Below are 14,977 nucleotides of genomic sequence, written 5' to 3'. Positions count from 1 at the left end.
ACCTGTCTTGAGCGGAATAGCCAAGGGTTCCCAAATGGTCAAGACTGCTAGATCTGTTTTTCCCTATCAGCCACTGCATGTGTTTCTTCAACTATTTTGTTTAAAATGTATTTAGAGGCTATATTTAGAGGCCTGTGATCTAGGGTCTCTTTTTAAGGGGAGGCCTATAATAAAAACAGTAATAAAACACAAATAGAATCCTACAATTATTCCGCAAGACACCAGTACCAAAATTATAGCCTACATTGCAATGGCTGGCCCATTGTTTTATTTGGATAGGCCTAAATTAAACATTGATTTATTAAAATAGGCGACTTGAGATACTTTTGAATACACACATGGATTTCAATAAACAAACAGATAAGACTGTTGTTCTATTCTCTTTGATTTAGTTCCTATTACAACTCAGACCATAGACAGAATGGATGACATACTGACTGAACTGAATGAAGGATTAATTCAATGTTGAAATATGTGGGAATGAGTTGCACTGCATCGTGCATGCTCGGTACTTTATTTGGCTAGTCGGCAAATAGGGCTACATTAGGGTATAATGACTATGGCTGCATGCCTTCAGAGGGACATAGTGCTGTGGTATTGCATGGAGATCACAAGCTCTTCAACTGGGCAGCAGTTCCACGGAGACTACTTAAAACCACTGCAACAGAGTTATTGTAAAGTGTGGGAATAAGATCATGCTAGTATAACTTTAGACTGTCCCCTCGCCCATACCCGGGCGCGAAACAGGGACCCTCTGCACACATCAACAACAGTCACCCACGAAGCATCGTTACCCATCGCTCCACAAAAGCCGCGGCCCTTGCAGAGCAAGGGGAACCACTACTTCAAGGTGTCAAAGCAAATGACGTCACCGATTGAAACGCTATTTAGCGTGCACCGCTAACTAAGCTAGCCGTTTCACATCCGTTACACTAGACTTAGCCTACGTTTAATCTCTCCCTTGTTCATTTTAAAAGGCCATATGTTCATGACCTGATTCATATAAATCATGTAAAATTATTTTAAATTCATATTAACCCCTCCTACAGAATATGCTTTGGCAAGATTGAGTTGATTAAATAAATGTCAAAATATTCTAAAAATAACATTGAGTGGCAAAGGCTCCAGTGGTCATACATAATTCATAGATTCACCAAACATCTATGTTTCATTATTCCTGGTATATACTACTGGTTATGATTGCAGACAGAGAATGGGATGGTGCAGTACTAATTAGTCATATGTTGATAAGGTGCATGCATGGGGATGTCCACGACACCCAGAAATATGCCCATGCTGTATTGATTCACCAAGCTAACTGAAACTTCACTGTTGTAGGCATAATACACACGCTGGCAAACAAATCCATTACAGCTACCTAAATGTGAAGTAAACTCAACTGAGGAGTAATAGAGAATGGAGACTTTTAACTTGAAAAGGTGCAGGATAACTTTCTGGTTTCTCCCCGGCTTCAATTTATTTATTTATTTTCACTGTGTTATACTTGTTCGTGTAGCACTCCTCACAGGCAGTTTGGTGTACGTTTTTTTTTGATGGTGCCATGAAACTGCCAATACTCTGAAAGGTATTATTGTATGTCAGAATTTCAACAAGATTTGTTCAAGCCTAAAATGTTAGTCGGTAATCGTAACATGGTGTTTCTATGTTCACAGATTAAATTTCACGTTTGCATTTCACGCATGGCTTTTCTAACGATCCTACGTTAAACCTTTTGGCAGCTATCTGGCTCCATAGAAAACCTGTGACATTTACCTGGATCTCACTCTGCAAGTAGCACTGCTGGGTCATTTGAAAAATCAGTTAATCAATCAATCAATAATACTCTTAAGCAAAAAAAATTATATTTAATTTACAATCTGTTGAAACTATGAGAATAGAAAGGTTCTGAACTTTTGTGAAACATCACAGTACAGTTGAAAAATATATGGCAAATAGACATTAAAACTGGATGGTGTTCAGAGATGGATGGGAGGGGTTGAGAGGAGCTGAAGGTTGGGACTAAAAATAACAAAAAAACAAGATAAAGTAAAACGTACTGTCCGTAAAATGTAGAGGATATAGTATGTATAAGCTGTAAGTAGATGATGTGTTCATTAGTTTAATCCAATTAGGGGAGGGGTGGTAGGGTTATGGGAAAATAATAAACGGACAGTTTATATACATAAAACCTGTCAAAAGTTGACACCTACTCATTCAAGGGTTTTTCTTTATTTGTACTATTCATTGTAGAATAATAGTGAAGACATCAAAACTATGAAATCATGCAGTAACCAAAAGTGTTAAACAAATCAAAATATGTAATATTTTTCAAAGTAGCCACCCTTTGCCTTGATGACAGCTTTACACAATCTTGGCATTCTCTCAACCAGCTTCATGAGGTAGTCACCTGGAATGCTTTTCCAACAGTCTAAGAAGTTCCCACATATGCTGAACACTTGTTGGCTGCTTATCTTCACTCTGCAGTCCAACTCATCCCAAACCATCTCAATTGGTTTGAGGTCGGGTGATTGTGGAGGCCAGGTCATCTGATGCAGCACTCCATCACTCTCCTTCTTGGTCAAATAGACCTTACACAGCCTGAAGGTGTGTTGGTTCATTGTCCTGTTGAAAAACAAATGATAGTCCCACCAAGCGCAAACCAGATGGAATGGCGTATCGCTGAAGAATGCTGTCGTAGCCATGCTGGTTAAGTGTGCCTTGAATTCTAAATAAATCAGTGTCACCAGCAAAGCACCCCCACAACATCACACCACCTCCTCCATGCTTCACAGTGGGAACCACACATGCAGATATCATCCGTTCACCTACTCTGCATCTTCCGAAGACACGGCGGTTGGAACCACAAATCTCAAATTTGGACTCATCAGACCAAAGGACAGATTTCCAAAGTCTAATATCCATTGCTCGTGTTTCTTGGCCCAAGCAAGTCGCTTCTTCTTATTGGTGTCTTTTAGTAGTGGTTTCTGTGCAGCAGTGTTGAGATGTCTGTTACTTGAACTCTGTGAAGCATTTATATGGGCTGCAATCATTTATATGGACACTGTGCTATCTAACCTCCAAACGAGCTTCAATGCCATACAACACTCCTTCCGTGGCCTCCAACTGCTCTTAAACGCTAGTAAAACCAAATGCCTGCTTTTCAACCGTTCGCTACCTGCACCCGCACGCCGACTAGCATCACCACCCTGGATGGTTCCGACCTAGAATATGTGGACATCTACAAGTACCTAGGTGTCTGGCTAGACTGCAAACTCTCCTTTCAGACTCATATCAAACATCTCCAATCCAAAATCAAATCTAGAGTCGGCTTTCTATTTCGCAACAAAGCCTCCTTCACTCACGCCGCAAAACTTACCCTAGTAAAACTGACTTTCCTACCGATCCTCGACTTCGGCGATGTCATCTACAAAATAGGTTCCAATACTCTACTCAGCAAACTAGATGCAGTTTATCAGTGCCATCCGTTTTGTTACGAAAGCACCTTATACCACCCACCACTGCGACCTGTATGCTCTAGTCAGCTGGCCCTCGCTACATGTTCGTCGCCAGACCCACTGGCTCCAGGTCATCTACAAGTCTATGCTAGGTAAAGCTCCGCCTTATCTAAGTTCACTGGTCACGATGGCAACACCCACCCGTAGCACGCGCTCCATCAGGTGTATCTCACTGATCATCTCTAAAGCTAAAACCTAATTTGGCCGCCTTTCTTTCCAGTTCTCTGCTGCCTGTGACTGGAACGAATTGCAAAATCGCTGAAGTTGGAGACTTATCTCCCTCACCAACTTTAAACATCTGCTATCTGAGCAGCTAACCGGTCGCTGCAGCTGTACATAGTCCATCGGTATATAGCCCACCCAATTTACCTACCTCATCCCCATACTGTTTATTTGATTTACTTTTCTGCTCTTTTGCACACCAGTATCTCTACCTGCACATGTTCATCTGATCATTTATCACTCCAGTGTTAATCTGCTAAATTGTAATTATTCACTCCTATGGCCTATTTATTGCCTACCTCATGCCTTTTGCACACAATGTATATATATATATTTTTCTACTATGTTATTGACTTGTTTATTGTTTACTCCATGTGTCTGTTGTCTGTTCCCACTGCTATGCTTTATCTTGGCCAGGTCGCCGTTGCAAATGAGAACTTGTTCTCAACTAGCCTACCTGGTTAAATAAAGGTGAAATAAAAATACAATAAAAATCTGAGGTGCAGTTAATTGCTGATTTTTGAGGCTAGTAACTGTAATGAATGACCATGTCTTAAAGTAAATATTGTCTGTCGTTTCTCTTTGCTTATTTGAGCTGTTCTTACCATAATATGGACTTGGTATTTTACCAAATAGGGCTATCTTCTGTATACCACCCCTACCTTGTTACAACACAACTGATTGGCTCAAGCACATTAACTTTATCAAGGCACACTTGTTAATTGAAATGCATTTCAGGTGACTACCTCATGAAGCTGGTTGAGAGAATGCAAAGAGTGTGAAAAGCTGTCATCTACTTTGAAGAATCTCAAATATATTTAGATTTGTTTAACACTTTTTTGGTTACTACATGATTCCATGTATTATTTCATAGTTTAAGTCTATACTACTATTCTACAATGTAGAAAATAGTATCTTTAAAAAAAAAAACTCGAACAAGTAGGTGTATACAGCCAAAAAATATATGTGGGATTGGAAATGATGCAGATATTTACACTGATAGAAGCCACAATCTATCTGCAACATTTGAGCTGATCTAACCCCCCTGCCAATTATGTAGACTACATGACCAAAAGTATGTGGACACCTGCTCTTTGAACATATCATTCCAAAACTCATGGGCATTAATATGGAGTTGGTCCCCCCTTTGCTGCTATAACAGCCTCAACTCTTCTGGGAAGGCTTTCCACTAGATGTTGGAACATTGCTGCGGGGACTTGCTTCCATTCAGCCATAAGAGCATTAGTGAGGTCAGGCACTGATGTTGGGCGATTAGGCCTGGCTCGCAGTCTGCGTTCCAATTCATCCCAAAGGTGTTCGATGGGATTGAGGTCAGGGCTCTGTGCAGGCCAGTCAAGTTCTTCCACACCGATCTCAGTAAACCATTTCTGTATGGACCTCGCTTTGTGCATGGGGCCATTGTCATGCTGAAACAGGAAAGGGCCTTCCCCAAACTGTTGCCACAAAGTTGGAAGCACAGAATCGTCTAGAATGTCATTGTATGCTGTAGCGTTAAGATTACCCTTCACTGGAACTAAGGGGCCTAACCCGAACCATGAAAAACATCCCCAGACCATTATTCCTCCTCCGCCAAACTTTACAGTTGGAACTATGCATTCAGTCAGGTAGCTTTCTCCTGGCATCCGCCAAAGCCAGATTCGTCCGTCGGACTGCCAGATGGTGAAGCGTGATTCATCACTCCAGAGAACGCGTTTCCACTGCTCCAGAGTCCAATGGCGGCGAGCTTTACACCACTCCAGCCGACGCTTGGCATTACGCATGGTGATCTTAGGCTTGTGTGCGGCTGCTCGGCCATGGAAACCCATTTCATGAAGCTCCCGATGAACAGTTCTTGTGCTGACGTTGCTTCCAGAGGCAGTTTGAAACTCGGTAGTAAGTGTTGGAACGGAGGACAGATGATTTTTACTCGCTACGTGCCTCAGCACTCGAGCCTGCAGCCTGTACTCTCTCTCCTGGAGGATCTCTACTGGGTCCAGGCCATGGGGCTTCTGGATGGGCGTGATGCGGTTCTGTTTTTGGTGCAGCACCATGGGTGGGGGCTGGGGGGAGGGGGGAGCAGAGGAGGGTCTGCCAGTGGGCTGAGGGGGAATCAGCTTCTGGGGGGCACTGGATGGAGCAGCAGCATTCACCATGGGCCCTAGAATACATGGCATTGAAAGAGTTATTAGTTCTACCATTGATTCCACAGTGTTTTGGTGCAATTATTATCTGTTAAATATGCGTGTATTCCTTGTTTAGTTTTTTATTTAACTAGGCAAGTCAGTTAAGAACAAATTCTTACTTACTAACCTTGTGATAGGTCTGGTGAAATTATCAGCACAGGAAAGAGAAGAACATGGACTAAAAACACTACAGACTAGTGCCTTCTCACACACAGGTAAATCACTGCCCAGGGGTCAAGCTGAGGCTCACCTTCGGGCCATTGTTTAGGGGGTCCATTGGTGGGCTGGTCCTGCATACCAGGAGGAACACCTGAGGGTCCTGGAGGAGGCATGTTTGGGCCTACCATTCCTGCAAGATGACATTAGATATGATCAGACACTACCTGGGCATTCATGCCTACTGAAGTCTAGTTAAAGTAGAAAATGGTGCCTGAACCGAGAGCATGTGTTTGTAGTTTCACCACCAAGGGTCGTTGTTAAGCATTCAAATTATTTATTTTCTTTGTCTGAGATGGACAGCATTTGTGTGTGATTGACTGTAATTATGTGCATTTGTGTGTCATTCATAGGGTTGCAAACCTCATTAACAGGCTGTGTAGCATAAACTTGCATGTGCCCACCCCACTCACCAAGTGGTCTGTTGTAGTTTGCTGGTGGCTGTCCAGGCCCCACTCCAGGCCCAGAGGAAGGGGGCATGTTGGGCATCCCTGGCTGCTGCTGCATCCCTGGCATGGGCCTCTTGCCCTGCACAGCCATCTGCAGGTGGTCTGGTAGGGGCTGGCTGCGAGCCAGCATCTTGTAGGCCATAATCTGGGCCCTGAGCTGGTGCAGCTGGTTTTGGTTGAAGGGGGTGGGTCCACCAGGCCCAACTCCGCCTGGCACAGAACCACCACTCAGGACACCACCGAGGCTCTGCTGGCCCATGGCCTGGGGGTCACCGCCCTCCATAGGGACACCTGGGCCAGAGGGCATCATGGGGCCGGGGGGAGGGCTGTTGGCTGGCACAGGGTTGGGAGAGTGCTCAGAACTCCCCAGTGGAGAGGGGTAGCCTGGGGAGGAGACAACAGCACAGGTGAGAAAAGTAATCTTCCCTGGGAATGGTAGGGCATGAAATGGTGGCGAAATGGATGCTAACAGACCAGAAGAAATGTTAATCAAATCCAGACTGGTATTATGATTATGAGCTGGACTGGCGATACAAACATTTTACAAATCAGTCTCTAACAGACATCAAATAAAATGTATTTATATAGCCCTTCTTACATCAGCTGATATATTAAAGTGCTGTACAGAAACCCAGCCTAAAACCCCAAACAGCAAGAAATGCAGGTGTAGAAGCACAGTGGCTAGGAAAAACTCCCTAGAAAGGCCAAAACCTAGGAAGAAACCTAGAGAGGAACCAGGCTATGAGGGGTGGCCAGTCCTCTTCTGGCTGTGCCGGGTGAAGATTATAACAGAACATGGCCAAGATGTTCAAATGTTCATAAATGACCAGCATGGTCAAATAATAATAATCACAGTAGTTGTCGAGGGTGCAACAAGTCAGCACCTCAGGAGCACCAGTAAGCCAGTGACTCAGCCCCTGTAATAGGGTTAGAGGCATTTGTCACATGCACACATTACAGCTGAGTCTCGCTCTCTGTACATATTACCTCAATACCCCCGCACATTGACTCTGTACCGGTACCCACTGTATATAGCCCCGCTATTTTTATTTACTGTTGCTCTTTATTATTTGTTCATCTTATCTCTTACTTTTATTTTATATAAAAGGTATTGTCTTAACTGCCACGTTGGTTAAGCACTTGTAAGTAAGCACTTCACTGCAAGGTCTACACTTGTTGTATTCGGCGCATGTGACGAATACAATTTTATTTGTCACCAGTCAATACAGGACAGAAGAGTCAACAGAAAAACACCCTCTCCTGTGTTACAGTATTTCAACAGCCCCTCTGTCCCTCTCTCCTTGGTGTAGTTTTGTAGCAGACAGGTGCCACCAGCATTGTCTGAAAGGAGAAGCCCCTTCCCCTGCCCCTCCACTGAGCGTCTGCTGCTCACGCTACCCAACAAAACGACAGAAGTGAAAGAGGAGAAACTAGCTGGTTGAGTTCACAGTACAAGTGCACACAAGTCTACACGAGTTAGCATTCTCTTTCGGGTAATCAGCTTTAAAAACAATTGTGCTTAAGTCTAAAATCATAAGCATCATATTTGGGTCATTAACCTTTTGTGTAAAGCTCCTTCAATAACAGAGTCAATGTTTCCTCTATCCAATCTAATCAGTACCCCATGGTATGGTACCTTGTGAATGTTGATCCATGGGGCTAGGAGGGGGTCCCATTCCAATGTGGCCTCCACCTGGTCTCATGCCCATGCTCTTCATTGGTCCATAGCGAGGGTCATCAGACATGCCCTTCTCATGCATGCCTTCCATAGGCTGGGAGAAGACAACACACAGTAATACATTGACATAAGCATGTCCTACTTGGACAGCACATACATTTCTTATGTACAGTAAAGGATGAATAGATTAATGCAAAAAAAGTATCATAAAATGGTACCGCAGACCATAGAAGACATTTTACATACATTACAGTTATGGATATGCCCATTTTCTGTCTTACTTTGTGCATCTGATGCATATTCTCCTGAGGATATCCTGAGGGCCCCTGTTGTGGGTGGGAGTGTCCAGAGGCTGGGGGACCTGGGCTGGGTCCCATCATGCTATGAGCAGGGCCTGGAGACGGGCCCGGCCGAGGCGTCCCTCCCATGGGGGGGCCCGAGGTGGACATTTCTCAAGTGAGTCTGAGAATGTGACAGCACCAAGCTCCACTCTGCAGAGGGAAAATGACAGATGAGATACTGACCACTATTTACAACAAACCAACCCAGCAGTGGGGAGTAAAATGTAATGTGTACTAATGATGGGGGGGATTGATACCGTTACATACTGTTGACGATATATTGTATCTATATATTGTATATATTGCATCTCTGATGCTCACAGGCAATGTGTATTGGAAGAGATTTCTGAATGTTCTTCGCCCAGCATACACCCCTCCAACCAGACATGCTTTATCTACTAATTTGCTGGATGCAGAGTTCAACAGAGTTCAAGTCAAGATCAATCAAAGCATAGAGAAAGCAGACTGTATTGCAATAATCTCTGATGGGTGGTTGAATGTTCGTGGCCAAGGAATAGTTAACTACATCATCTCCACCCCTCAACCAGTATTCTACAAGAGCACAGACACAAGAGACAACAGACACACCAGTCTCTACATTGCAGATGAGCCGTCATCAATGACCTTGGACCACAGAAGGTATTTGCACTGGCGACAGACAATGCTGCAAACATGAAGGTTGCTTGGTCTAAAGTGGAGGAGTCCTACCCTCACATCACACCCATTGGCTGTGCTGCTCATGCATTGCATCTGCACCTCAAGGACATCATGGCACTGAAAACAATGGATACACTCTACAAGAGAGCCACGGAAATGGTTAGGTATGTGAAGGGTCATCAAGTTATAGCAGCAATCTATCTCACCAAGCAAAGTGAGAAGAATAAGAGCACCACATTGAAGCTGCCCAGTAACACCCGTTGGGGTGGTGTTGTCATCATGTTGGACAGTCCTGGAGGGGAAGGAGTCTCTCCAAGAAATGGCCATATCATAGTCTGCTGATCTGCTGGATGATATATTTTGGGAGAGTGGTAAGCAGCCTGAAACATATAGGAGATTTGAGGGAGACAATGGCATCCTGTCTGATGTTCAGACTCTGCTTGCAGATGTAAGAGAAAAAATCCATACTGCCCTGCCCACTTCACTGTTGCTCCAAGCAGAGGAAACTGCAGTTCTGAAATACATCAAAAAGCATGAAGACTTCTGCCTGAAGCCCATACACGCCGCAGTGTACATGTATGCTGCCAAGAGCGTCCTGTCTGGTGCAGAGATCAACAAGGTCTATGGTGTCATCACTACCGTGTCTCGCCACCTTGGCCTGGATGATGGCAAGGTTCTTGGCAGTCTGACGAAGTACACTTCCAAGCAAGGGCTTTGGGATGGAGATGCAATATGGTAGTCGTGCCAACATATCTCATTAGCCACCTGGTGGAAGGGACTTTGTGGATCTGAGGCTCTTTCCCCTGTTGCCTCCATTATCCTCCAAATCCCACCAACAGCTGCCGCCTCAGAGCGCAACTGGTCCTTGTTTGGAAACACACACAACAAAGCACGCAATAGGCTGACCAATACATGGGTTAAAAAATTGGTGGACATCCAGGCAAATTTGAGGCTTTTTGAGCCTGACAATGAGCCATCCTCAACCAGGTTGGAAAGTGACATTGAAGATGAGGCCTCAGAGTCTGATGATCAAGAGGTGGACATTGAGGAGGTCCAGGGAGAAGACATGGAAGCCTGAGAGGAAGACAACCAAAGCTTTAGTTTCATTTTAAAGATGTATGTTGAAAACGTTTTTGGGAGATGAGATGGATCATTGGGGATCATTCAATATTCCCTTTATTTTGTTGTTCATTCCATGTGAAGAGTCATCTCATTTAATTAAAGTTACATTCGTAACAATTTTTATTTTATTATTATTTATATTGGAAGGTTTGAATCATTTGCAATTATGTCTACTTTTAAGGTAAAATGTTAATGTTTGTCTCCATATGATATGGTAAATATATCCAATGCAGAAAACATCTATATTTAAATGGTATTAATATTAATTTGCATATTGCCATTAATTCCCATATATTCCTGTTAATTCCCAAGGAAAGTATCCACCTCTGAATATTCCCCATAATGTGCAACTCTAGACACACCTACTCATTCAAGGGTTTTTCTTAATTTTTTTAAAACTATTTTCTACATGGTAGAATAATAGTGAAGACATCAAAACTATGAATTAACACATATGGAATCATGTAATAACACCAAAAGTGTTAAACAAATCAGAATATATTTTATATTTGAGATTCTTCAAAGTAGCCACCCTTTGCCTTGACAGCTTTGCACACTTGTCATTCTCTCAACCAAAATTCACCAACGCTACACATACCTTTCATGTCCTTCTGCACACATAGGAACCTCCATCCTACACTGCTGCCACATGCCCATTAGCATGACACACCTGTAACGTTAACATCGTAATGTATTCGGTACAAAAGCTCGTACAGGGATAACTGATATAACATCACTTTGCCGGGCAAAGACTCAACATCAAAAGAACACAACGACCACTCTGTTTCTCCACTCAAGCCACACTGTCTGCGTCACACCAAACGAAGAGCATCCCAAACACCGGGAATCTTCCCCTGGCTTCAGATTGTCCACTTTCACATTTACCGCTACCCCAGTAATCACTCCTTTTAATGGCGCCCTATGCTTGAGAGCAAAGCAATTCACATATCCTGACCCCAGACGTTTGACGCGAAGCGCCTGCTTCATCTGGCCCAACACAGAAACACAAACAATCACAAGACCACTTCGGGTTTCCTTCACCGATTCCATACCACCCAACTCAATTTTCACCCACCCTGAAACCAAAAATGGATCCGCCAAAAGGCAAGGGTCCACTTTTTCCGTAATTTCACTCCTACGGTCACAGACTAATCTTTATCCTAACCCTCCGTGTAATCCTCGGGCTCCGAGAACTTCACACCTCCGATACTTCGCCCTCATTCACTTTCATTTATCCTGTCTTCGATCCAGTGTACAGATCACACTTTCTACCATTCTTCAACAAACCATCTCCCTTTTCCTCCACTTTTGACCAATTCAAGCTCACCTTCCTCTATTTTTCCTTCCATTCGTCCTCCGTAATCCAAGTATATATCTCCTGATAAATCTAGGACGCCATTCCCCGCTCGCCCCGGCCCTCTGCATCCAGATGCGACGCACACTTCAAGTTTGATCACCCCAAACATTTCCCTCGCCAAAAAATAATGTTAACTCCTTATCCGTCATAACACTTTCAAAACTCGCAGAGATCTACAGTATTGCAGCGCGTAAGGCACCTAATGTGGTGCATAATTTGACTAGAAAGCTAGCTAGCAGCACAACAACCTCCGTTCGCTCCGTTTACAACATAATAGCACGCTATATTTGTTTGAGGTCAGAATCCATTCACCCATGTGATGGGCTACATTTCAAACATTGTTTTCCACATAATAAATGCGAATAAACTGGAACACTGCCAGACAGTTGGCTAACGTTAGCTAATGGTATGGTCTCTGCTAGCCGAACATGCTGTCTTAACAAAATGTATGGCGTGAATGACGTTGTTTTGCTGACTTGAGAGAAGCCATAAGTAAAAAAAAAAAAAAATGATTTCAGTTGATTGATCCAACCCGCATCCCGTACCCCGGCTCGAGTTAACTAGATACATTTACCAAAAAACATGTATTAATTTCAGTCTGTCGCCACTGTCTGCAGAGACAGACGAGTAATGTCGGTCCTGACTACCGTTCCTTCCCAACCCAACGATAACCAAAAGGTACTAGACAGTGAAATTACGTATCATTAATCTGAACAAGGATAACATCGACGAAGTATTGAAAATAAAACACCTGAATCTGACTTACATTGAAATCACCCTTCGCGAGTAGGTCCTTTCGAAGTATGTCGACGTGGGGGATGGGTGTACAAATTATTATAGAACAGCACTATTACATGTAGTAAAATAAGATCATGAGGCATCATTGTTGATAGTAGTCGTTGACAATAATAATAATAGCAATTGAGCTCTGTTTACATGCATTTTTCTATCTGAATAAAATGTGCAATGTGAAAAAAACATTGACCGTTATCAACACAAGCAATATTGACTCGTTTAATAACCATAGCCAAAGGTGCTGTTTTGTAGATTGGCATATGTACCAGTCCGCTTTACATTAAAACAAAATATGATGATACAGGTTATTGAAATTAAATGCATAGGGACTAGAGAGAACGACGGAGAGAACTGGGTAGTGGTGGATAGTCGACTCCAAAATAATCGATTCCTCGACTCCTTGCCTGTCGACTCCCTTTCCTTGGTGTCAAGCTTCGACTCCTAAAATTCAGTATTTTTGCAATGGAGGAAACTATTTCCAGAAGAACACAAACTCGCATCTTTCACCGCAAAGAAAGAGCGAGGGGGAGATGGGAGGGGCACAGCCAGGCATGTCCGCTAGCAGGCAGAACTGTGCATCGGTAATCAAAATATGTAGGCTATTGCAATGTATTTCACAATTGCTTGCCTTGTAATGTCTCGCGCAAATTCACGAAGGTCAGGGCTATCAATGAGTAGGCTGAGCTATTCTACACGCACACACTAGCGTTTTTCATAGCGAAGGGAAAGAGGAGCAGGCGAGGGAGAGAGAAGATATGTGCAGGCAGAAAGACCAGGCGCATAGGCTGTATCTTGGTAATCTGTATCTAGCTATGCCTCGTAAATTACCAAAAGTATATTAAAGTATATATTAGGCCGTCTGTGAGTATGGCTAAACTGATCTTCATAGTGCCAGTGAATTGAAGTTGAACATCGCCAAATGCATCAGTTAAATTAGGACTAAATGCGCTATAAAAATGATTGCCTATAGTTTATTTAATGAAACTCGGGCTGGCTTTTGATGACCTAGGTCAGGGCTCCCCAACCCTGTTCATGGAGAGTTCCTGTAGGGTTTTGCTCCAGATCCAGTTGTAGCCTCACTTGATTCCGTTTATCAAGCAGCTAATTATTGAATCAGATGCGCTAGATTAGGGTTAGAGAGCCCTGTCCTAGGCAATAGTTCGCAAAGCAGGATCCCCGCTGAACTTTATGTAAATGTAACATTCACGTTCTCACCCATATACACAATCAAACGTGTATATACCGTTCAGCAGCTGAAATCAGCAGGATGTGGGGCATTGTTACTAGGAAGGACGTCATGAATGGATCGCAAAAATAATGGTTATGATCACACTTCATCAATATAAATATTATGGGGAGACCTATATTTTTGTCAACGCACATACTTGGATAATAATTACAAAACCAACGTCTCTAGTAATACCCGCCCGAATAGGGCTATAACATGTCAAAGAATAGGTTTAACAGCATCGAGTGCACAGTATCATCGCATGGGATCCGTGGAGGCTGCACACGGAAGAAATATCACTGAAATAGTATAGATATAGATCTTACACATCACCTTCTATATTCAAACAAAATAGTCATTTAATATGCAACTGGTAGGCATCATGCTCTTGCCAGTCCTCTGAAACACAAATATAATCTTCCTAGTAGGACTGCAATAATGAGGTGTGTGTGTGTGTGTGTGTAACAGGGTTATATTGGTGATTCCCCTTGCCACTTTATTGTTAAGCCAATGGGTTTTTGGTTTGAGTTTGTTTTGCCTTCACCTACTCAACATGGCATCTTATTGGCTGGTTTGCGTAGCTTGCTTACGAGGGGGGGATGTTCCAGTTAGAATCGTCCCAGTGAACAAGCACCAAACCAGCGGTAAGTTGTTGGTTGCAAAGCACTGTACATCAAAAGTTATTTTTACACTCTCAAGTGATGATTTAAATGTACAATTTATATCAAATTGTTTGTAAATGTTATTCGAACATCACACATAAGATGCAGCGTTTTTTTTAGAATATTTGTTGTGCATTTTGTTGTAGAGAATTCCCGCCAGTATTAGCTAGCAACTTACTGTGTCTGGTGGGGGTTCATATATTTTGTACAGTGCGTGAGTGCAGAGTTGGAGGGTGAGACGTGCATTGCATGACGTGCAATTTTGTGTCGTTCTTATCAGAATAAAGGTACATGACTGGTGCTACATGTTGGAGTTCCGTGTCGATGACTGATTGTACACAACGCAAGACGAGTACTGTTACAGTGGTGCCGTGACCGTTCTTCTGGATCGGATCATCCTTTGCTGGATTTCCATCTCAGAACTTCGCCGTGGTTGCCGTTGAAGAATCAGATAAGACGTTGCCACAAGATAAGACGTTCGCCACAAGATGGCGCCACTAGAACGTTTTATTATCGAAATTGATGAACTTTTGTGTTACTTTTTTAATTGCA

At 43.2% G+C, this 14,977-nt stretch overlaps 1 protein-coding gene across 3 annotated transcripts; it reads right to left on the bottom strand.

The window, feature by feature from the left end:
- Positions 1-1,845: 1,845 nt before the first annotated feature.
- Positions 1,846-14,113, bottom strand: LOC139421398 (transcription activator BRG1-like). 3 transcript variants are annotated; one of them, XM_071172257.1, is made up of 6 exons: positions 11,711-14,113; positions 8,545-8,754; positions 8,222-8,357; positions 6,550-6,969; positions 6,171-6,269; positions 1,846-5,895 (listed from the first exon to the last, which is right to left on the bottom strand). In XM_071172257.1, the coding sequence occupies exons 2-6, from the start codon at positions 8,710-8,712 to the stop codon at positions 4,862-4,864; spliced, it is 1,857 nt and encodes a 618-aa protein (XP_071028358.1). In that variant the 5' UTR covers positions 8,713-8,754; positions 11,711-14,113; the 3' UTR covers positions 1,846-4,861. The 3 variants fall into 3 exon arrangements, with proteins under 3 accessions (XP_071028358.1, XP_071028360.1, XP_071028361.1); XM_071172259.1 differs by lacking the exon at positions 11,711-14,113 and having other exon boundaries at positions 8,545-8,877; XM_071172260.1 differs by lacking the exon at positions 11,711-14,113 and having other exon boundaries at positions 6,171-6,260; positions 8,545-8,877.
- Between the last annotated feature and the right edge of the window lie 864 nt (positions 14,114-14,977).

The sequence above is a fragment of the Oncorhynchus clarkii genome, chromosome 12, assembly GCF_045791955.1.
Source record: "Oncorhynchus clarkii lewisi isolate Uvic-CL-2024 chromosome 12, UVic_Ocla_1.0, whole genome shotgun sequence".
NCBI lineage: Eukaryota > Metazoa > Chordata > Actinopteri > Salmoniformes > Salmonidae > Oncorhynchus > Oncorhynchus clarkii.
The sequence above is the reverse complement of the archived record's forward strand: the minus strand, read 5'-3'. Positions and strand labels throughout refer to the sequence as shown.

Bases quoted from the DNA above. Each gene is read 5' to 3' on its own strand.
- LOC139421398 (XM_071172257.1), bottom strand. From the start codon at position 8,712: ATGTCCACCTCGGGCCCCCCCATGGGAGGGACGCCTCGGCCGGGCCCG. The intron at 6,970-8,221 runs GTACCATACCAT...TCTCCTCCCCAG, and splicing joins CATGGATCAACATTCACAAG to GCTACCCCTCTCCACTGGGG. The intron at 5,896-6,170 runs GTGAGCCTCAGC...CATGTATTCTAG, and splicing joins CCCTAAACAATGGCCCGAAG to GGCCCATGGTGAATGCTGCT.